The sequence below is a fragment of the Ctenopharyngodon idella genome, chromosome 4 (assembly GCF_019924925.1).
Source record: "Ctenopharyngodon idella isolate HZGC_01 chromosome 4, HZGC01, whole genome shotgun sequence".
Taxonomy (NCBI): Eukaryota; Metazoa; Chordata; class Actinopteri; order Cypriniformes; family Xenocyprididae; genus Ctenopharyngodon; species Ctenopharyngodon idella.
The window spans coordinates 21,360,758-21,382,948 of record NC_067223.1 but is presented as its reverse complement, the minus strand read 5'-3'; the positions used below and the strand labels follow the sequence as shown (position 1 = coordinate 21,382,948).

The 22,191-nt window shown below is 39.8% G+C and overlaps 1 protein-coding gene across 27 annotated transcripts in view; it reads left to right on the top strand.

The window, feature by feature from the left end:
* Nucleotides 1–22,191, top strand: part of LOC127510571 (NACHT, LRR and PYD domains-containing protein 12-like) — a 180,734-nt gene that overhangs the window by 41,921 nt on the left and 116,622 nt on the right. For 11 of the 27 annotated variants that reach the window (XM_051890164.1, XM_051890160.1, XM_051890168.1 and 8 more), the window contains 5 exons: nucleotides 14,961–15,116; nucleotides 15,801–15,965; nucleotides 16,547–16,702; nucleotides 17,387–17,545; nucleotides 18,120–18,275. The exons of 5 other annotated variants lie outside the window; for them this stretch is intronic. In XM_051890164.1, the coding sequence (XP_051746124.1) occupies nucleotides 14,961–15,116; nucleotides 15,801–15,965; nucleotides 16,547–16,702; nucleotides 17,387–17,545; nucleotides 18,120–18,275 (792 nt within the window). The remainder of the gene's footprint in view (nucleotides 1–14,960; nucleotides 15,117–15,800; nucleotides 15,966–16,546; nucleotides 16,703–17,386; nucleotides 17,546–18,119; nucleotides 18,276–22,191) is intronic. 11 more of the 27 variants (XM_051890161.1, XM_051890174.1, XM_051890179.1 and 8 more) reach the window with 8 other exon arrangements.

Sequence of the window (22,191 nt, the reverse complement as noted above, 5' to 3'; positions counted from 1 at the left end):
TGGTTAAATCTCTCAGACATCAGGGAAAGAGATAAAAGCGTGCTGCTGGATTCGCCACTGTCTCCCCTGGGCCTTTTCGGCGATTCTGTCACCTCGGTCATCGAGAGGTTCCAGGAGGCCAAAAAACAGTCAGCGGCCTTTCAAAAGTTCCTCCCTTGCCACCATCTATCAGCTCCTCATCTGCGCATAGAGCGCAGCAAAAACAAAGTGTCGCCACCCGTGCTCCCCCGCAAAGATCTTGGGGACCGGGGCGAGCGACGCAGTCGAAACCTTCCAAGGGTAAGACAGATCTGCGGACTGTCATTATAGCAAGGAAGGCTTCGAAGAAGTCCTGACGCCAGGGGCACAGGACTTCTGAGGGCAGCCCCCTCCGGAGAGGGTCCTGTATTAAAGATCTATAAAGTTAACCCCTCTTCGGTGCCCTCAGGGGGCCGTTCTGCCAACCCTGCCACCTCGTGTGCTTCAGGGCGCAGCGGTCCCCACCGACCTTCCGAGGAGGGTCGGCCAGCGTCTGATTCGGCTGTTCCCTGCCGGTGCGCCGCTTCAGGGCGCCGAATCAGGTGCTCAAATAACACGAGAGGCTGGTTCCCTTAGTAGAATTTCTAGAAGAATGGAAACGTCTTCCCAATATTTCTCGATGGGTGCTGCTCACAATAGAAAAGGGTTACAAAATACAGTTCGGGTTTCGCCCGCCCCAGTTCAAAGGGGTCCTTCCTACAGTGGTGGGTCCCGAGCAGTCTCTGGTTATGGAACAAGAAGTTATGACACTCTTGCAAAAAGGAGCTATAGAAAGGGTTCCTCCTCCCAGCAAGCAGTCAGGGTTTTACAGCCGCTACTTCATCGTTCCGAAGAAGGATGGAGGGTTGCGTCCTATTCTAGATTTGCGCATGTTAAATCGTTCAGTGCAAAAGCTCAAGTTCAAGATGCTTACACTCAAACAGATCACTACACAGATCAGGTCCGAGGACTGGTTTGTGACAATGGATCTGAAAGATGCTTACTTTCATGTGTCAATCCATCCTTCGCATTGGAAGTTCCTCATGTTTGCTTTCGGGGGCGAAGCTTACCAATACAAGGTTCTTCCGTTCGGCCTGTCTCTTTCACCCCGCACCTTCACGAAGTGCGTGGATGCAGCTCTGGCTCCCCTGAGACTCCAGGGCATCTGCGTACTAAATTATATCAATGATTGGTTGATTCTAGCTCAGTCAGAGCAACAAGCAGTTCAACATCGAGATGTAGTTCTGTCACAAATGAGAAGGTTAGGGCTGAGACTCAATGCCAAGAAGAGCATACTTCTTCCAGCACAAACTACCAATTATCTAGGAGTAGTCTGGGATTCCACCACGATGCAGGCACGTCTGTCTCCTGCTCGGGTGAATGCCATTCTCTCAGCCGTGAAAGGGGTGAAATTAGGCCAGTCACTCACTGTAAAACAGTTTCAGAGACTGTTGGGTCTGATGGCAGCTGCGTCCAACGTGATACCTTTTGGCCTGCTGCACATGAGACCCTTACAGTGGTGGCTCAGGACCAAGGGGTTTTCTCCGAGGGGAAACCCTTTCCGCATGATCAAGGTCACGCGGCGATGCCTTCGTGCCTTAGTCATGTGGAAGAAGCCTTGGTTCCTGTCCCAGGGACCTGTGCTGGGAGCTCCTTGTCGTCGTGTAATGCTAATGACGGATGCGTCTCTCACAGGCTGGGGGGCGATCATGAGTGGTCGCTCGGCTCAGGGTCTTTGGGAGGACCATCATCATTCCTGGCACATAAATTGGCTGGAAATGATGGCGGTATTTCGAGCACTCAAATACTTCCTCCCAGACCTTTGGGGCCACCATGTGTTAGTTCGCACAGACAACATGTCGGTGGTTTCCTACATCAATCATTAGGGGGGTCTGAGGTCTCACCAGCTGTGCAAGTTAGCCCATCAGATCCTCCTGCGGTCCCAGGGGAAGCTTCTCTCTCTGAGAGCAGCTTATATCCTGGGGCATCAAAATGTGGGGGCAGACATCCTGTCGAGACAGGGGCCGAGGCCCGGGGAGTGGAGACTCCACCCCGAGGTGGTGGAGCTCATTTGGAAGAAATTCGGTCGCGTAGAAGTCGATCTATTTGCCTCGAAATAGACCTGTCATTGCCCGTTGTGGTATTCCCTGACCCATCCAGCCCCGCTGGGGTTGGATGCCATGGTACAGGCGTGGCCGAGGCTGCGTCTGTACGCATTTCCCCCGATTGCTCTGCTCCCAGGAGTTCTGGAGAGGGTTCGCCGGGATGGGGTCCGTCTCATATTAATAGCCCCGTTCTGGCCGACCCGAATATGATTCTCGGATCTAGTGTCCCTATTAGAGGGCTTTCCCATGGTGATTCCAATCAGGCAGGACCTCCTGTCTCAAGCGGACGGCACGATAATTCACCCCCGCCCAGAGTTGTGGAAACTGTGGGCTTGGCCTCTGAGGGGGCCGAGCTCATAGAATCCGGTCTCTCAACTGAGGTTGTGGAGACCATACTCCACTCCAGAGCTCCGTCCACGAGAAAACTTTATGCATATAAGTGGAAGCTGTTTGCTACTTGGTGTAGCTGATCTCGGGTGGAACCGTTCCACTCATCCATCAGTCATGTACTGCAATTTCTCCAAGAAAAACTCTCCGATGGCCTATCCCCTTCTACATTGAAGGTTTATATTGCAGCTATTTCCGCCTATCATGCACCTTTGGGGGGCATTTCTGTGGGAAAGAACCCCCTAGTTATACGTTTTCTCCGTGGTACCCAGAGGCTGAGGCCTGCTGTGCGTACAAGAACTCCGTCCTGGGACTTGGCTATTGTATTGGAAGGGTTGGCTGCGGCTCCCTTTGAACCTTTAGAGGAAGTATCTGAAAAGTTCCTCACTTTGAAAACTATATTTCTGTTGGCTATATCATCTCTCAAAAGAATTGGAGATCTACAAGCACTTTCTGTTGCTCCTTCATGCTTGGAATTTGCGCCTGGAATGGTCAAGGCTTTCCTGCATCATAGACCGGGGTATATACCCAAGGTCCCCACAAATGTCCTGGGGCCCATTGTTCTGCAGGCCTTTTGTCCTCTACCTTTTTCAGATGCGGATCAGGAGAAACTAAATCTGCTGTGCCCGGTGAGGGCTTTAGACACCTACGTCCACAGAGCTGCCCTGTGGCGCAAGACCGATCAATTATTTGTCTGTTACGGGTCCCCTAAGAAAGGGGGCCCAGCGTCTAAGCAGAGAATGAGCAAGTGGGTGGTCGAGGCCATCTCTCTTGCCTATGAGTCTTCTGGACAGCCTTCACCTTTGGCTGTCCGGGCACACTCCACCAGGGGTATGGCTGCTTCAAAAGTTTTGTTCTCGGGAGTTCCCATCAACGAGATCTGTGATGCGGCTGGGTGGTCATCTCAGCACACCTTTATTAGGTTTTACAACCTTGACTTGGGCTCCACTCTGGGGTCCGTGGTGCTCTCGTCCCGAAGTTAACAGGACAGGCACTTGGTCCTATGGCCTAGTTGGGATAGGGTTCCCAATGTGATTCAACGCAGCGTCGATGTTCCCATGAAAGGGAACGTCTCAGGTTACGTCTGTAACCCTGGTTCCCTGAATAGGGAACGAGACGCTGCGTTGCTTAGCCATACTCCCTGCGCACCTGTGAGCGTCTGCTTCATCCACATCAGAAGCTGGCGTTCTTTGTTCTCAGGAGTGCTTTATAGTTTCCTGGTCCGTGACATCACCCGCTCTGACGTCCCGTCACACTATTGGTTTGATTTCACGAGTGCTTCAAGACGTAATCACGCAGAAGTGATCCCAATGCGATTCAACGTAGCGTTTCGTTCCCTATTCAGGGAACCAGGGTTACAGACGTAACCCGAGACGTTTTCCACAGTCACTTTCACCAACATTGTTCCCAGGATCAGGAACGACTTCCTACAATGTAAGTCTCTAAGAAAACAAGCATAAAATACACTGTGTTCTTCCTGTAGAAGGTGAAGGAAAATATGATATAAGAGTTTTATAATTGATCATGTAAATGCACAGGATATCTGGTAAGCTGTAGTAAAACACTGCTGATACAAAGGTGCACTATGTAACTTTTTTGTGTTCAAAATGTACATAATGAGCAAATACATCATGAAACTATCTTCCAAACTGTGCTTTTGTCTTATAAATCACTATGTTACGCTTGCAATAAGTGTTTATATTCTGACTATTTTAGACTAAGTGAGTTACCAACCGCTGCAGAGTAGCCCAGTACCTGCGTACTCGTCATAGACAAAAACAGCAAGAAATAGCTCCGACTGTTCTTCTGCAAGACACATGCAGTTTTGTTTATCAACACAGTTACATAGTGTAACTTTAAAGAGATGCCAAAGAGTTCAGCTAAATTAAAAGATAAGACATATTCATAATTAATGATCCTGATGTGTTTTCTCTCCATCAGATTCCCATTAGCTCACTCTGGTTTCAAACACAGTGAATAAACTCCTCCGTCTGTCTGAGAGGAACAGAGTGATTACTAACACTGACACAGAGCAGCCGTATCCTGATCATCCAGACAGATTTGATGTGCATCATCAGGTGTTGTGTAGAGAGAGCGTGTGGACGCTGTTACTGGGAGCTTAAGTGGAGCGGAAGGTGTGTGCTTATATCAGTATCATATAAGAGCATCAGCAGGAAGGGTGAGGGTTATGAGTGTGCGTAATAACAAGTCCTGGAGTTTGAACTGCTCTCCATCCAGATACTCATTCAGACACAATAGCATAGTAACTGATCTCCCTGTAGTGTCCAGCTGTAGCATAGGAGTGTATGTGGATCACAGTGCAGGAACTCTGTCCTTCTACAACGTCTCTGACACAATGAACTTCATCCACACAGTCCAGACCACATTCACTCAACCGCTCTATCCTGGGTTTTGGGTTTGTTCTGGATCAGTGAAACTGTTTTGAAACTGTATTTGAATAGATTATATAGATATTCTACAACACATAATACTTTGAGCTGCATAATAGATCAGTGTAACGACTGGACCGATCAAACACACCATTGTTCCATTTAATCTTCACAACCCCTCACCCAGACAGACTCTGTGATGTCTGGTTTCCCCATTGAGAATTATCACCCCTTTTGCTTCATTGTTTAATGACTCACACTTCGGTGGACATCATCTTCTCATGGAACGCAGTGTGTGTTTGTTAGATTTATCGAAGTATAAATGGACACAAACTGCTGCCAGCTTACTCCAATCAAATAAGTTAGCTTCCCAATCAAAGGAAATTTCCTGCATTGGACCTCTGTAGAACTTAAAAGCCAACACAAAGTTCCCTCCATTCTCTTGTTGCATCTACTGATTGCTGTTCGTGTGAGACCTCACCCGGCCCCAGGCCTCTTCACCAAGCCATGCGCAACTTCCTCGACGACAACAACAAAGTCAAATTAACAGCGCAAGTTCATCGTCATTTCTTCATTCAACATGGAAGAAATTGATTACGACTTCATGGCCATCAGACCGTACTATCAAGAATTTCTCCCGAGACTGAATATCTGGGCACTCTTCAACAGCTAAGGAATTTGCAAGTATCATACATTTGAACACTAAACAGTGATTTACTATCAAGTTGTGAAACCCTTTGTTAACAAAGGTTTTCTTATAGTGAGAAACTGATGTTTCTTTTAGCTTGTTAAATGACTCTTCTCAAAGCTCCATTCCTTTGTTATGCTATGGTTTCATTCACTTTCTTATTTCCTATGTATGCATGATTTGTGTGTATGTGTGTGTTTAGATCAGTTATGTGTCAGTGATTTAGTTAAATAAAACTTTTGTGCACATTCTTGCAAGTTGATTCTGGTCTTCCTATAAACCAGCGTAAATTTAACAATTATGATCATAGTTACATGCTAAGAATTTAAAAGAACATGCTAAGAAGTTATTTTTCAGTGACCGCAGAAAATATCCTTACTGAAGAGTTTATAGACGATGTAGGAACCGTGGACGAACCAGACAAATGAATCATTCAGATGATTCTTTCAAAACATAATTCCAGAAACCTAAGCTCAGAGAACCTAATTTTCGGCTCCAGTCCATCTACAGAACCTCGCTCCTTCCTGACTGAAGGAGAGGTGACAAACTTAAGCTATTTGTAGCAACCAAATGGTCACCAGAAGATGAAGAGTCTTTGATCTCCAGATCTAAAGAGACAGAGAGGCAATGCAGGCCTGTTTCTCTGAGTGACCTAACTTTACAGAAAAACCAACAAAGACTGTTTCTACAACTAAAACTACATCGAATTTTTCCAAACAATTTGAAACAGACTTATCAAACATCTTTCAACTGCATAAATTTTATATCATGTCCACACATGTAACCAGTTATGTTTAAAACACCCACAACTCATGTAACTATAACTATTGAATGGTTGAATGAAAGTATTTCGTGTTTGATATATATTTTAATCTCTTCTTCTCATTTAAATCATGGCTTGAATGAAATCTGCGTAAAATGTATCATATTCCATTTAATAGAAATTATGTCTAAACGGTACTCTCTGCCGAAGCCGGCAATTCCAGAGACCGGAGATAATGCTTATTTTATGATTGGGGGCGGAGAAAAGCCACCTTTTGAAACAAGACGATATCTGATTGGTCAGAACTCCTCACAGAGCTGGGACAAACACCTAAGTTTAAATAGTCACATCACAAGACAAAGAGTTACAAGAGTAACAAAAGAGACTATGACAAGACCAGAAACAAAAGGACAGACAAGCAGCTCATTCAAGCCATCCAACTTTTACTCACTTTTCATTTCTTTTACTTAACTTTCTTTTCCACTGAGAGTCTCGTGTGCTAAGTTTTGCCGCAAAGTTTAACCAACGACTTTTGCCGCCTCAACTTTAAACTCCAGCCACAACAAGAGACTTCATTTCATTTGCCAGCACACTCAAACGTGATTGGTTTTTACCTAACCACAGTCCGGACCTGAAAAGGTCCTGCAACAAATCATTGACTCAGAAAAACCCTTCTCTCCAAGCCAAGAACGAGGAGATTCCCATTTAAAGTCGACAAGCAAGTACCTCCAGATTCTAAAGCTGAAATTAATGATTCATGGTTTGTTCAGGTCAGGTCTTTTGAAGTGCATACTTTGCTAGAAATCATGCTCATCATTTCATTCTCTCTCGTAAAACTCTTTCTCATTTCCTTTCTTTCTGCAACGTGTATGAATGTTTGTGTGTGTGCGCGTGTTTGTGTTAGATTAGTTTGTGTTAGAATAATCAATAAAGTCTCCTGTAGATTTTAAAAGAAAGCGTCTTGTATTATGTGTTTGTAAAATTTAATGTCTTAAACTGTTGATCTTAAGGTTACCGGGCTCTAATCAGTGTTTTCATGATAGTTGGATATTCATAACCGCTACAAGAGCTTATTACGGCCCAAGCGAATGAATGCTGGACGATTCAGTTGCTCGGACGTAAACTAAATGACTCTTTATAATTCCCTATAAATTAATTATTTCATTTGAGCTGATTTGGTCCTACAACGATCAATACGGAGTGTTCGCTGGACAAACAGATTAATTGATTGTAATATTATTTCAGCTACATGAAGTTAATTCGATAAACTAATCCAAATATTTATAATTAATTATAACGAGTTATGATTAATTATTTATGTTTCCCTTTTGAGCTAATTTGCTACATCAGTAACAGTAAGATGTTATAGTCTCTTATTTTCTCTTCATTACATTAATACTGAAATAACTTCAGAACAACAGACAAGATGGCAGCAGTGTGAGTGATGATTAAATCGTATACAGATAGTCAATATTAAATAAGAATACTATGGTAAGAGAGCAGTGAACACACTATTACAACAACTCAACACACATCCACAACTATCACAGAGCTGCCGAAGATCTTTGCCATGTTAAAGGGATAGTTCACCCAAAAATGAAAATTCTGTCATCATTTACTCCCCCTCAATTTGCTCCAAAATTGTATAAATTTCTTCGAATTCTTTGAATTTCTCTGAACACAAAAAAATATTTGGAAGAATGTTTGTAACCAAGCAGATCTTGCCCCCCCATTCACTACCATAGTATTTATTTTTCCTACTATGGTAGTCAATGGGGGATGAGATCTGCTTGGTTACAAACATTCTTCCAAATATCCTCCCTTGTGTACAGCAGAACAAAGAAATTTATTCAGGTAGAGGGGGAGTAAACGACGACAGAATTTTCATTTTTGGGTAAACTATCCTTTTAAGGGGTGGTCACACTACACTTTTCATTCCATTGACTTCCATTCATATGCACAAGAATGTGGGAAACAGGAAACGCAAGTTTTGTATTTTGCTTCTATCCAATGTTTGGTGAACTCTGACTTGTGAATTCATATCATGTGAAAACGTGTGACCAATAGAAGATTGACATGCCACAGTAAACTTTAAATCTGCAGGATTGCAGCATTCTAGTAAAGTGGAGTAGATTGCATATTTTTTACATTTTTGATATATTAAATGGTGAATTGTTTTTTTTTTTTTTTTTAAAAAAGATACCACAGAATGTGATGTCTTTGTGCAACCGTTGCAGTGTCATTAGAAATGTCTTACGCTCAAATTCTAGTGTGACTGCAGCTTTAATTTGGTTAAAAAGCTTACGTTCCTCAAATCTAAACTAAACTACATTTATTAATTATCTTGTAATTACGACTATCATTTATTTCTGAGGCGAATAGTAAGCTAAAAACTGATGAAACTGCATTTCTCAACTGAACATACTACACAACATGACAGTCATGATACAATTATAATGATATATTTCAACAGCACAGAGTGCAACAAAAAACACCCATCTGATTGCATATTTTCAATAGCTTTAGATCATGCACATCGTAACTTCACTTGCTTGGATCAGTCGTTGACAGAAGTCCTCAGCTGGAATAGAGCTCCGGCAGTCACGTGACCCATTCTGTTTACACCACCATGCTGGCAGGCAGGTACAGCCGGGAGCGAATATGTAATGAATGGCGCCAGCATCAGTTTCAAGGCAACAGAGTTCACTGTGCACTTTAATAAAAAAAAAAATATAGACATGTACATAGCAAAACATAATAGAGTAAACATAACAGATCCACATAATGCCCCCGGGGTGCCTTTAACGTGTATCGATAAAGGAACGGATAGATTTTCTGACCTGCAGTATCCTGATATGTACAACTACCTCATCAACTTACCCTCGTCCTACTCCACAGACTCTTTAAAAGCCTCCAAAAACCTGGAGGGGTACAAATGGACACAATCTAACTTTGTGATGAATATTCAACTTTGGAGTCTGCTGGCTAAAACCTGCTTCATCGTCATTTGAAGGGTAAGTCAACTGTGTTGTTAGGTAACGTAATCAGCCCTAGCTGTCCTTGTTTGTAGGGAAGCCAACATAGCTATATCACCGTGAGTACAGTAGACATCATAAATGTCTCTTAACCCGTTTAATCCCAATTTTTTCCCAGACATGAAAATATGCAAATGAGATGTCATTAGTTGCCCCTTGAAATAATTATTTTTTGAAATTATGGAAATGTGTGTGAAAATTTGTGTTTTATGTTTGGCCACAATTGTGACCGGTGGAATAATGTGTAACGTTATTTAACACATTTTAAACTCTTTCATATCATTTTAGGGTTACTATTAAACATAAAAACTTTTATATAACACTTATAGGAATACTGAGATAAAAAAAAAAAATACAAATACAACCATCTGTTGTTTTGTTGTGTTGGTTAGCACATTTTACTGCAGTAAACCATTTCAGTCGTCTATCGGAATCCTTAGGACTATGATAAAATGATTTCTCCTTTGCTTTCCCCCGCCTGTTCTGGCATACTGGCGCACAGCAGATGTCCAGCATGTTGAAATAGTAAGGTTTGTAAGGTCTAAACAGTCTGATTTTAAATTATTGTTCGACCACTATCAATACCAATGCTACAGCCGCTCTAGCGCTCTCTTGATGGCCTGCCAAAATGGCGGAGTTTAGATTGCGTGACGTCAACCTCCGGAGCTCTAAAGGCTGTGATTCCAATAGAAAGTGAACCTTATACACCAATCAGAGAAGCTGTTGTTACCTTGGAAATTGCTTCAAAAGAATCAGTGACTGCCTACTTGAGCAATTGGGAATGAAATATATTCTGTTGTAAATTTAAATATTTTGCAATAAACTGTTGAAATTAATATACCATTTCTGCAGATGTTTAAAAAGTCATGTTTTTAATAGGGCTTAAAGTAAAAAAAAAAAAAAAAAAAAGTGGGGAACATTTCAATTTTTTTTAAATTATACATGTGTAAAAAGAATATTATTAATAATTTGTCCACTAATTCAAAGTCATTTTTGTCATGTGACAGTTTTTGTCAGTTATTAGACAGTTATGTTATGAACCATTTATTACAAAAATGTATGTTTTGTTCAGGTCAAATGGAATATGTGGAAATTTAATGAATTTTTGAATGTTGCTGAAAACATTGCTAAAAACTAAATACTAGATATTAAAATTATTTCTACTTTTTATCATCTGGACACATCTTATTTTCACTGACCCATATATAAATCAATAAATGAAAGGCAAATATTTTATATTATTCTGTAGTTTCAGATTCAAAGAGCAAAAAAGGAAAAATACCTCCGAAATGAATGCAGTAAGCTGTTAAAATAAAAAATCATTGCGTGTCACAGAAAGAGAGAGAGAGAATCTTATCTTGAACATAGTACCCCTAAATCCTTAAATTCTTATAGTTTTACATTATTTTTACTCTTTTTAAAAGTGGCCCATAATCACTAGACTGATCTGGGCCACACACTTCTCATCCACAATTGGCTCAAATGTTGTCTATCATCATGCATGCAGTGCCATCATTGCCACACATGACCAACACTTAGCGGACATGATGTATGTCACATTTGGGACAAGACCGTCTGCTAAGTGGGATAGAAGTGCTTTTAGTAAAAACACTATTACAATTGTTGAGAACTGATTCAACAAAAATCAAGGGTCAAGTGCTCAACTAAAGGAAACACTAATCACTGTAATGTTACATTTGGAATATTAACTAGAGAATTAACATTAACTAGAGCTTAATTTTGAAGAAATTTTGTAGACATATGAAAGAAATAAGGCAGAGGCTATTTGCACTAAGTGAAAATAGCAGTATTTTTAAAGTTAATTGTAAATAGTTGTTCGATGTTATTTATAGTTAGTGCAAATAGTGGCAGATACATGATTCTCACTCAGTGTATTGCAGTATTTTTTTTTTTTTTTTTTTTTTAAAAAGAGTATGCAATAACAATCATATGATTATATTAATTAAAATCATAAATGGATGCTACCTTACTGTGACATATCTCGTTTATTGCTCTGTCCACATCTGCAGTCCTCGTGACTTCTGAAGCAGCACTATGGCATGTTCACACAGGTGAGCAGGGACACTTGGGCATCTTCTGGTGTTTTCAGAGTCAGTAGAAGGTCACTTCACTGTCCTTAATTATTAGAATTGTGACCTTAATTGTTCACCGCCTGTAAACTGTTAGTGTCTTTGTAAGGATTGAGTCAACGGAGTGAAGATCCATCTGCAGCTTTTATTAAAGTCAAGTTCATTGACAAAATAACAGCAAGAATGAGCCAGTGGCAGAAACGGTGACAGGCAGTGATCTAGGTAGGCAGCAAACAAACACAATCCCAAGGCAGGCAGAGATCAGGGCAGGCAGCAAACATACACGATCCTGGAACAGGCAAGGGTCAGGGCAGGCAGCAGAGAATCAGAAAAGAATACAGTCCAAGGTCAAACACAAGGATCCAGAATCCAGGGGAAACACTCAGAAATGTCAGACGGTGCTAAACAAGACTTTGTATGGAGATGTGGGTGCAAGTCTTTTATGTGAGTGAGTGATTGTATAATGGGTAGCAGGTGCAGGGTGATCAGTCCAAGGTATGAGGGTAAATGGGAAATGGAGTCCAAATGATGTGTGTAGTTCAGGATGGAGTGCCCTCTGGTGGCAATGACGGGCACTCTCACTGGTGATCGTGACAGTCTTATGGAAAACAGTATGATTTTTTTTTTATTAAATCCTTTTAAATGAAGATCAGTAAAGCTTATTTGGATATTCTAAAATCATTTTTAAAATACAGTTTATATAATTTAAATTTTGCTGTTTTGTTTTAGTATCATTATTACTTTAGTTCATGTAACTCTCTTAGTTTTGTATTTTGTAGATGGCCCCTTTCCTCTGTTATTTGATTATAAAATCTATGGTTGCCATACATCAAGGCAGATTGAAGTATATCCACCTTATTTTTAATGTAATTGCGCTGCGCAGTCATTTGTTACTTGAATGTGCGAGGTTTCCAAAGTCATCCACTTCTCGTTATTTTTAGCTGAACAAAACAGCTCATTATGCTGTCTGATATTTCAGACTGGTATTTCTTATATTACTTTAAGATACTGTTGTAGTTATAAACACAGTGGTTTGTAACGCAAATAGCTTTACAGTTTACTGCACTTTATTTCTCTATTCACAAATGGCAGCTAATAATCAGAAGTCTCACACATTTACAGAACATAGCTTATTTCTGCATTGCAAAATAAGGTGGATAGGCCTACACAACATTGTGTTCTCTTCTACATTTTAAAACAATTTATTGAAATTGTTTGCTATTATCCAAAAACATTCATGATTTGTTAAAGTTTTTAAAGGTTAAATGTTATCAAACGTCATGCCAACTTGATCTGAGTAAACATTTTAAAACATTCAAGCACATTTATACTTCATAGATAAGCAAGTTAGACCTGTATGTATTATTGGCTAGTAATGTCTTCACTTTGAATAAGAGGCATTCCAGATTCTAACCAAACTTTTTTTTTTTTTTTACTCTCCACACAGTAAAACTTGTCTAACTGGTATTGATGCACTCATGTACCTGTTCGGGGCCAATCACAGGTGTCTGCTCTCAGGATAGACCAATCACATTTTGGAAGATACTTGTTATTTGATCCTTCACAGTCACGGGTAAAAGAAATTGAAACCAACAGTTGGATTCTTTGTCTGATAAGACATCATGTAAGATTGCTGTAAACCAAAGCTTACAAGCTCAAGATTATTGGTAAGTCACAACTTAACTCATAACTTTCATAATGTTGTCCTTTAAATGTCTTGACATTAGATGTGTGTTTTCAGGTAAAACTATACTTGTGAGGTCCAAAATGTCCTGATTATTCAAATATTACCTCACTAATATAGTAAAAACTGCTTAAAACCGACTAGGTAGTCGGACCTCACTAGATGAAAAGACTTATAACTCGTACAAATCATGTTTCTATTTACATTTAGTGTTTTGCACAGGTTTCTGTGAGGGTTATGTTTCTGGGTCCAGTGAGGATGTAGAGAATATCTTCTTGTTTTCTGGTGGTTTCCCATTCATACGAGGTCCGCCAGTGACCTAGAAAATATCATTAACCTGATATAAAAAGATAAAAAATGAGACACCCTCATTAATATAGTCAAACAAACATTCATATGCCTGTATGTGTATTTGGTATATATTTACAGTCAAACTCGATTAAGAGTTACTGCAGGGTATACTTGAGGCATCAGGCACAATTAATGAATAGATAATGTTTATTATATAATGAATTAATTACATTTATGTGAAATTTGATTAAGTACAGGTTTAAATAAGGTTTTTCTCAACATTCATATCAAGTTCAATGCTTGTTATGTATAACCTATTTCCCCCCAGTGTTGTAGCCACCGGTTGGTTGGGTCCTTCCCAGAAAATGGTGTAGATATAATTCCTTACATGTTTTCTCTGTTAGTAATCTACCATCATGTTTTCTCCCCTGCTTAGTAGTGAAGAGTACAATAGATGAGGTTACTGTTTACACTGCAAAAAAATGCTTTTCTTACTGTGTTTTTCTGCTTTCTGTCCAAATATCTAAAAATTCTTAAATTTAGATGCTTTTACTAGATAAATAAAATGACATAAGATATTTTTTCTTGTTTTCTGGGAAAAAACAATCAAAAAGAAGTGAGTTTTTGCTTTCTGTACAAATACTCAATGATGACACTTCTGGGTTCTTTTCACAACCCTGAAAAGACCTGCATAATAATATACCGTACTATGGGCACTTTGTTCAAATTAAGATGAAAATGAGCTGTGGCCTATCAAATGTAGCTGGTTTCAATGACTACAAGTAATTTTGAATTTAGTTTGAGAAAACTCTGGTGTTTGGTTTCAAGAAGATTTTTCGCCATTTTATTTTATGTTACATGGCTAACATGCTTTGGAACAGGTTTTAAGAGATTGTAAACCAAAACTGGACCAATAAGCTGTGAGCAAAGTGACATACATACAATGCATGGAGCTTTACACTCCATTAACACTTCAGCTCTGATTTAGAGACTATAACAGCTAAAATAATATTATATGAAAGTGCATAACCTTTACTCCTAGAATTATATTCTAGTGAGTTTCATAAGAGATGTTAGTGATAGAGATTCTTCATGCCACAGCGGACATATTTAATTAATCTATTTATGACCTGCCTGGCCTGTGACAATGTGAAATTCACCGGCCAAATAGAACATTTCCATGGCACAATCACTCTTTCTGCTTCTTCATGTTGTCTGTCTGGCTGTTGAGGGCTTTGAGAGCTATAATCATTTTGTGAAGCACAGGAAGAAATTTGATTGGTGCAGAATCTTGCCACTTTAGACTAGTCCACTCAAGAATATCTGTTAAACAAAACAACATGCCTTGTACAGGTCAGAAAATCCTATGAGCAGATTTACAATTATTTTTGCATGGTCTTGTTATGCGGAAGAGCTTGAGACAGAGACATAAATATTGTTTATTAGAATTGCTTTTTGTTTTTCTGTTATGCATCATTTATGTTGTCAGTGTTTGTAAAGGTATGGCTGAAAATCACATTTAAATCACAGGAGAATGAGTGGCTGTGAGGAGAAAGAGAAGGAGGATGTTCACTATAAGAACCAGAGAGCAGCATCTCCAGAGCCCAGCTTTGTGTCTATGAGGAGTGAAGGATCCATTCGAGCACCCCTAAACTTCAGGGATAAAACAGAGAACTTTAACCCCAGGTGAGACAAAAACCAGTACTGGAGACAAGAGAATTATAACTTAAACATCAGTGATAAAGGGGGACAATCTGATTTATCAAGGTGACTTTCTCAGTATCATCAGACAGTGTTAAGTATCAAGTGACTTGAGTCTTTTGAGTCCTTTCACCTGCCTGGCCTGTGACAATGCGAAATTCACCAGCCAAATTGAACGTTTCCATGGCACAATCACTCTTCATGTTCTTTCTGCTTCTTCATGTTGTCTGTCTGGCTGTCAAGGGCTTTGAGAGCTATAATCACTTTGTGAAGCACAAGAAGAAATTTGATTGGTGCAGAATCTTGCCACTTTAGATCAGTCCACTCAAGAATATTTGTCTTATACGAAACAACATGCCTTGTACAGGTCAGAAAATCCTATGAGCAGATTTACAATTATTTTTGCGTTGTCTTGTTATGCGGAAGAGCATGAGGGAGAGCCTGAAATTCAGGCTCTGTCTCCTGCTCTTCCGCATAACAAGACAACGCAAAAATACGTAAGACAGCACAGGCCCTGAATGCACATTTCACATGGCAAATGCGTGAGATTCAGCAACCCTGCATTACAGAATGATTGTTTATTAGAATTGTATATTATTTTTCTGTTATGCATCATTTATTTTGTCAGTGTTTGTAAACGTATGGCTGAAAATCACATTTAAATCACAGGAGAATGAGTGGCTGTGAGGAGAAAGAGAAGGAGGAGGAGGAGGTTGTTCACTACCAGAACCAGAGAGCAGCATCTCCAGAGCCCAGCCTTATATCTATGAAGAGTGAAGGATCCATTCGAGCACCCCTAAACTTCAGTGGTAAAACAGCGACCTTTAACCCCAGGTGAGACAAAAACCAGTACTGGAGACAAGAGAATTATAACTTAAACATCAGTGATAAAGGGGGACAATCTGATTTATTGAGGTGACTTTCTCAGTATCATCAGACAGTGTTAAGTATCCAGCTGTGTGTCTATGAAGAGTGACAGTGACTTGAGTATTTTGAGTCCTTTCACCTGCCTGGCCTGTGACAATGCGAAATTCACCAGCCAAGTTGAACGTTTCCATGGCACAATCACTCTTCAAGTTCTTTCTGCTTCTTCATGTTGTCTGTCTGGCTGTTGAGGGCTTTGAGAGCTATAATCACTTTCTGAAGCACAAGAAGAAATTTGATTGGTGCAGAATCTTGCCACTTTAGACTAGCCCACTCAAGAGTCTGTGTTAGACAAAACAACATGCCTTGTACAGGTCAGAAAATCCTATGAGCAGATTTACAATTATTTTTGCATGGTCTTGTTATAAGGAAGAGCTTGAGACAGAGACATAAATATTGTTTATTAGAATTGCTTTTTGTTTTTCTGTTATGCATCATTTATGTTGTCAGTGTTTGTAAAGGTATGGCTGAAAAACACATTTAACTCACAGGAGAATGAGTGGCTGTGAGGAGAAAGAGGAGGAGGATGTTCACTATAAGAACCAGAGAGCAGCATCTCCAGAGACCAGCTTTGTGTCTATGAGGAGTGAAGGATCCATTCGAGCACCCCTAAACTTCAGGGATAAAACAGAGAACTTTAACCCCAGGTGAGACAAAAACCAGTACTGGAGACAAGAGAATTATAACTTAAACATCAGTGATAAAGGGGGACAATCTGATTTATCAAGGTGACTTTCTCAGTATCATCAGACAGTGTTAAGTATCAAGTGACTTGAGTCTTTTGAGTCCTTTCACCTGCCTGGCCTGTGACAATGCGAAATTCACCAGCCAAATTAAACATTTCCATGGCACAATCACTCTTCATGTTCTTTCTGCTTCTTCATGTTGTCTGTCTGGCTGTCGAGGGCTTTGAGAGCTATAATCACTTTGTGAAGCACAAGAAGAAATTTGATTGGTGCAGAATCTTGCCACTTTAGACTAGTCCACTCAAGAATATTTGTCTTATACGAAACAACATGCCTTGTACAGGTCAGAAAATCCTATGAGCAGATTTACAATTATATTTGCGTTGTCTTGTTATGCGGAAGAGCATGAGGGAGAGCCTGAAATTCAGGCTCTGTCTCCTGCTCTTCCGCATAACAAGACAACGCAAAAATACGCAAGACAGCACAGGCCCTGAATGCACATTTCACATGGTAAATGCGTGAGATTCAGCAACCCTGCATTACAGAATGATTGTTTATTAGAATTGTACATTATTTTTCTGTTATGCATCATTTATTTTGTCAGTGTTTGTAAACGTATGGCTGAAAATCACATTTAAATCACAGGAGAATGAGTGGCTATGAGGAGAGAGAGGAGGAGAATGTTGTTCACTACCAGAACCAGAGAGCAGCATCTCCAGAGCCCAGTCTGATGTCTATGAAGAGTGAAGGATCCATTCGAGCACCCTTAAACTTCAGTGGTAAAACAGAGAACTTTAACCCCAGGTGAGACAAAAACCACTACTAGGGACAAGAGAATTATAACTTAAACATCAGTGATAAAGGGGGACAATTTGATTTATTGAGGTGGCTTTCTCAGTATCATCAGACAGTGTTAAGTATCCAGCTGTGTGTCTATGAAGAGTGACAGTGACTTGAGTATTTTGAGTCCTTTCACCTGCCTGGCCTGTGACAATGCGAAATTCACCAGCCAAGTTGAACGTTTCCATGGCACAATCACTCTTTCTGCTTCTTCATGTTGTCTGTCTGGCTGTTGAGGGCTTTGAGAGCTATAATCACTTTCTGAAGCACAAGAACAAATTTGATTGGTGCAGAATCTTGCCACTTTAGACTAGCCCACTCAAGAATACCTGTGTTAGACAAAACAACATGCCTTGTACAGGTCAGAAAATCCTATGAGCAGATTCACAATTATTTTTGCATTGTCTTGTTATGCGGAAGAGCTTGAGACAGAGACATAAATATTGTTTATTAGAATTGCTTTTTATTTTTCTGTTATGCATCATTTATGTTGTAAGTGTTTGTAAAGGTATGGCTGAAAATCACATTTAAATCACAGGAGAATGAGTGGCTGTGAGGAGAAAGAGAAGGAGGATGTTCACTATAAGAACCAGAGAGCAGCATCTCCAGAGCCCAGCTTTGTGTCTATGAGGAGTGAAGGATCCATTCGAGCACCCCTAAACTTCAGGGATAAAACAGAGAACTTTAACCCCAGGTGAGACAAAGACCAGTACTGGAGACAAGAGAATTATAACTTAAACATCAGTGATAAAGGGGGACAATCTGATTTATTGAGGTGACTTTCTCAGTATCATCAGACAGTGTTAAGTATCCAGCTGTGTGTCTATGAAGAGTGACAGTGACTTGAGTCTTTTGAGTCCTTTCACCTAATAGTTTGTTCAGATTAGTTCAGTGACTGTTCATTGAGATTACATTTTTACACTACTGGTGATACGTTTGATAAGTATTTTATGTGCTTTGAGGAAGTGATTGAATTGATTCAAGTTACCTGTCATTGCACAACCTACAAATCCCAGCATAAAAGCTCCCAACAAATTGTTATTAAAACATTCACAAACCACTGTTAATTTTTATAGAAAAACAAACATAGGCTACTACATGCGTGATTTGGCATGGCAGAAAGCATGCAAAAAGCACACCCTTTATAATCACAAAAAAAGCTTTAAGTTAATCACAGTCTCAAGAATTTCCTAATTAATCAATGAAGCTGTCTACACTGCACAATTTATATACATCGAGTCTACACTTTGTTATAATGAGAGGATTCAAGAGGATGCAGAACTCAACACCAAACAAAACTCAAAAAGTGAGTGGATTCTAACTTAAACACTTCTGTCTGTTTTATTCAAGAAATCAACAGATATGTTTGGGATTGGCTACATTGCTGAACACTGTAAAACAGATAGCTGTAAAATATATTTATATTGTAAATAGAAACGTTTCATGCTCTCTGGAGTGCAAACATATGTTCACTGGATCGCTTGCCAATATGCTATTTCTCAGGTTATGACTGTAAGCATAGTTCCCTTTCGAGTGAACTCCATGCTGCGTCTGCCATCAACGCTATGGGGAACGAAATACCCACTGCACTATACTGACAAATGGCTGCAAGTGTGAAGCTATCCAGGCATAATGAGAGCACTTGTGACCCTGGAGTATAGTCCAGGTCCAGGCTATATCACACACCTATTCTACTTACGGAAAAAACTGGCGCTGCGTTCGTTCAGTAAGTAGAATAGGGAAGGCGTAGGACATACAGCGTTAGCTTTTTGAAGAATACGAAAGTACGGTTTTGGCGGAAGCACTTGGAAGGCGATCATTTGTTTATATAAAGCATATACATTTACATTTTTTTTCGAAAATGACCGATCGTTTTGCTAGATAAGACCCTTATTCCTCGTCTGGTATCGTTTAAAGCCCTTTGAAGCTGCACTGAAACTGACATTTTGACCTACAACCGTCTGGAGACCATTGAACTCCACTATAAGGAGAATAATCCTGGAATGTTTTCATCAAAAACCTTAATTTTTTTCAACTGAAGAAAGAAAGACATGAACATCTTGGATGACATGGGGGTGAGTAAATTATCAGGAAAATTTTATATGAAAGTGAACTAATCCTTTATAATGCCTTCTATTTGCTGCATCGCGCCGTGCTGCGTCAGGTAGACGTGTTATAGCTGGGGATCTGTGAATGATCATCATTTGTGCATAGCCTTTATCCCGATTCACTGATCCTGATGGTAATATAAAGAATTAATGGAATTTATGATGGAATTTACTGATGAGTTTCATGAAGGTTTATTGTATATTAGCTACCATGAAATGTCCGATTTTAACTCCAAATAATCACTGTAAGAGCTTATGCCTTTTCAGGGTTGCTTAACAAACTGGTAAACTTTCTATCCGTAAGAAAACTCTGATGAACCGTAATAATGTGCACGACACGTTCTCTTGTTCATTACTGCCGTGATCAGTAACACTCAGACCATAATACCAGTCAAAATAAGAGCCCCCTTTTTGTAAGACGGATAATGCAGACCTTATACATAAATACACCCACAAAAATATGTAGAAAAACAAGTTAAAAGACTAATCACAATAAAGTCTGTTACAATTTGAAAATGGGGTGTTTTTAATCACACAAACAGCACTTCAAGCTCAATTCGAACAATGCGCCCATGATGGAATAGAACAGAGCTCCATTCAGAGTCTGTTCCCGCCCCCGATTCTAAAGCAAAACGTGATTGGTTATAGCGAGAGTGTGCTGCGATTGGTCAGCGCAATGTGGCCGTTACCTGATTGGCTTGAGTAGTCGGTGGGTGAAGTCGACCTATTTGTGGATTTGTCTGCAGTCGTGACGCTAGAATTGTACAAACAGATCCACAAATCCATAGAAAGCAATTCACAAATGTACAGGTGGTGATTCACAAATAAATGCAGGCAGAGTTGTGCTTGTGACATAACAACATATTTGTGAATATGTTTTTTATTAGCAAATCTCATTTATTTGTGAATTTCATTAATTTTTGTGAAACTCCTAACATATATTTGTGGATCTCATTCTGTTCATTTGTGCATACAATTATTTTTTCCTACCCCTATATTTGATTAGGGCTGGAGCAAAACTGCAGAGCTGTGGCCCTCCAGGAATTGAGTTTGAGACCACTGTTCTAGCAGGAGTAAAGGTCTCAAAACTTGAGGTCAAGAGCTCATTAGGGGATCATTATTTTATGAACTCACAATGTTTCACAATTTAAACAAACATGATGAGACTTAAAGGGGTGGTTGATTATGATTTCACTTTTTTAACTTTAATTAGTGTGTAATGTTGCTGTTTGAGCATAAACAATGTCTACAAAGTTACAACGCTCAAAGTTCAATGCAAGGAAGATATTTTCTTTTAAAGAATTCTCTGTTTAAGGACTACAACAAGCTTCTTCCCGGGTCAGTGTCACCACTAACCCTAAAATTTACATAAACCCTGCCCCCAGGAACACGCAACAAAGATGGTGAGGCCATGTTGGGATGCTTTAGAGAAGAGGAAGAGTTGTTGTAGTAGAGTGTTGTTACCATGCCATCATTTTACGCTGGATTTGCACAAGGTTTAAGATGATGGCACATGCTAGTCGATGAGTTTAATCAACTATGCAACAACTACATAAATTTATCCACTAACCCTTAAGAAACGTCAAGTTGCATTCTATAAGTTGTAACTTCTTCCTGTGTCTCTCCATTGGTGTCCGACTCCAGTTTAAAAAATGTAAGGCTGAACATCCTTACTGACAATCGTCATTTTGGCTGTGTGAGATTCTCCAGGTTTGTCGTTGTTGAGCAACCAAATCACAAGCTATTAAAGCTTCATCCCTTTTCTGGAAAGCACCTTATAGTAAGTAGAATGTCTGTTGGCGAACCATCACATTAAGTGTTAGCAGATATTAAGCAGACAGTCTACTAATACTCTACTGAAAGCGAGTTGACATGTAATGAGAGTGTGACATGTAGGTGAAACATCACTTATAGTCAACAGACTGTCTAAGGCTTGATTCCACCTGGTATTTAGATGCGTTTTGGTCAATCGAATCACAAGTGGATGAGGGAGACAAATACAGATTTACACCTGCTGTTTTAATCCGAAGCTTGAAGCTGCGTTGCCTGGATTCTATCAATATGTGGACTGTAACACTAGAGGCAAAAACATATTGGACAAATGTTATGGGAATGTTAAGAATGCTTATACAGCTAAGGTTAAACCACCACTAGGCTCCTCTGATCATAATGTTGTCCACTTAATTCCTATGTATAAGTCCCTGCTTACGAGCAGTAAACCACAAACTAAAACTGTATATGTATGGAACAATGATAGTATTGAAACTTTAAAAGGATGCTTCTCCTGCACCAACTGGAACCTCTTTCAAAGTTTGGACTTGGAGGAGGCTGTACAGACTATATACATTTTTGTGAAGATAATGTGTTAAACCAAAAGTTAATAACTATATCCCCAAATAATAAATCTTATATCTCTAAGGAAATTAAAGAGTGCATAGTACAGGAAAAAAGGGGCATTTAGGAGAGGGGACCTTGTAGCTATGAAAGATGTACAGAAGGAAT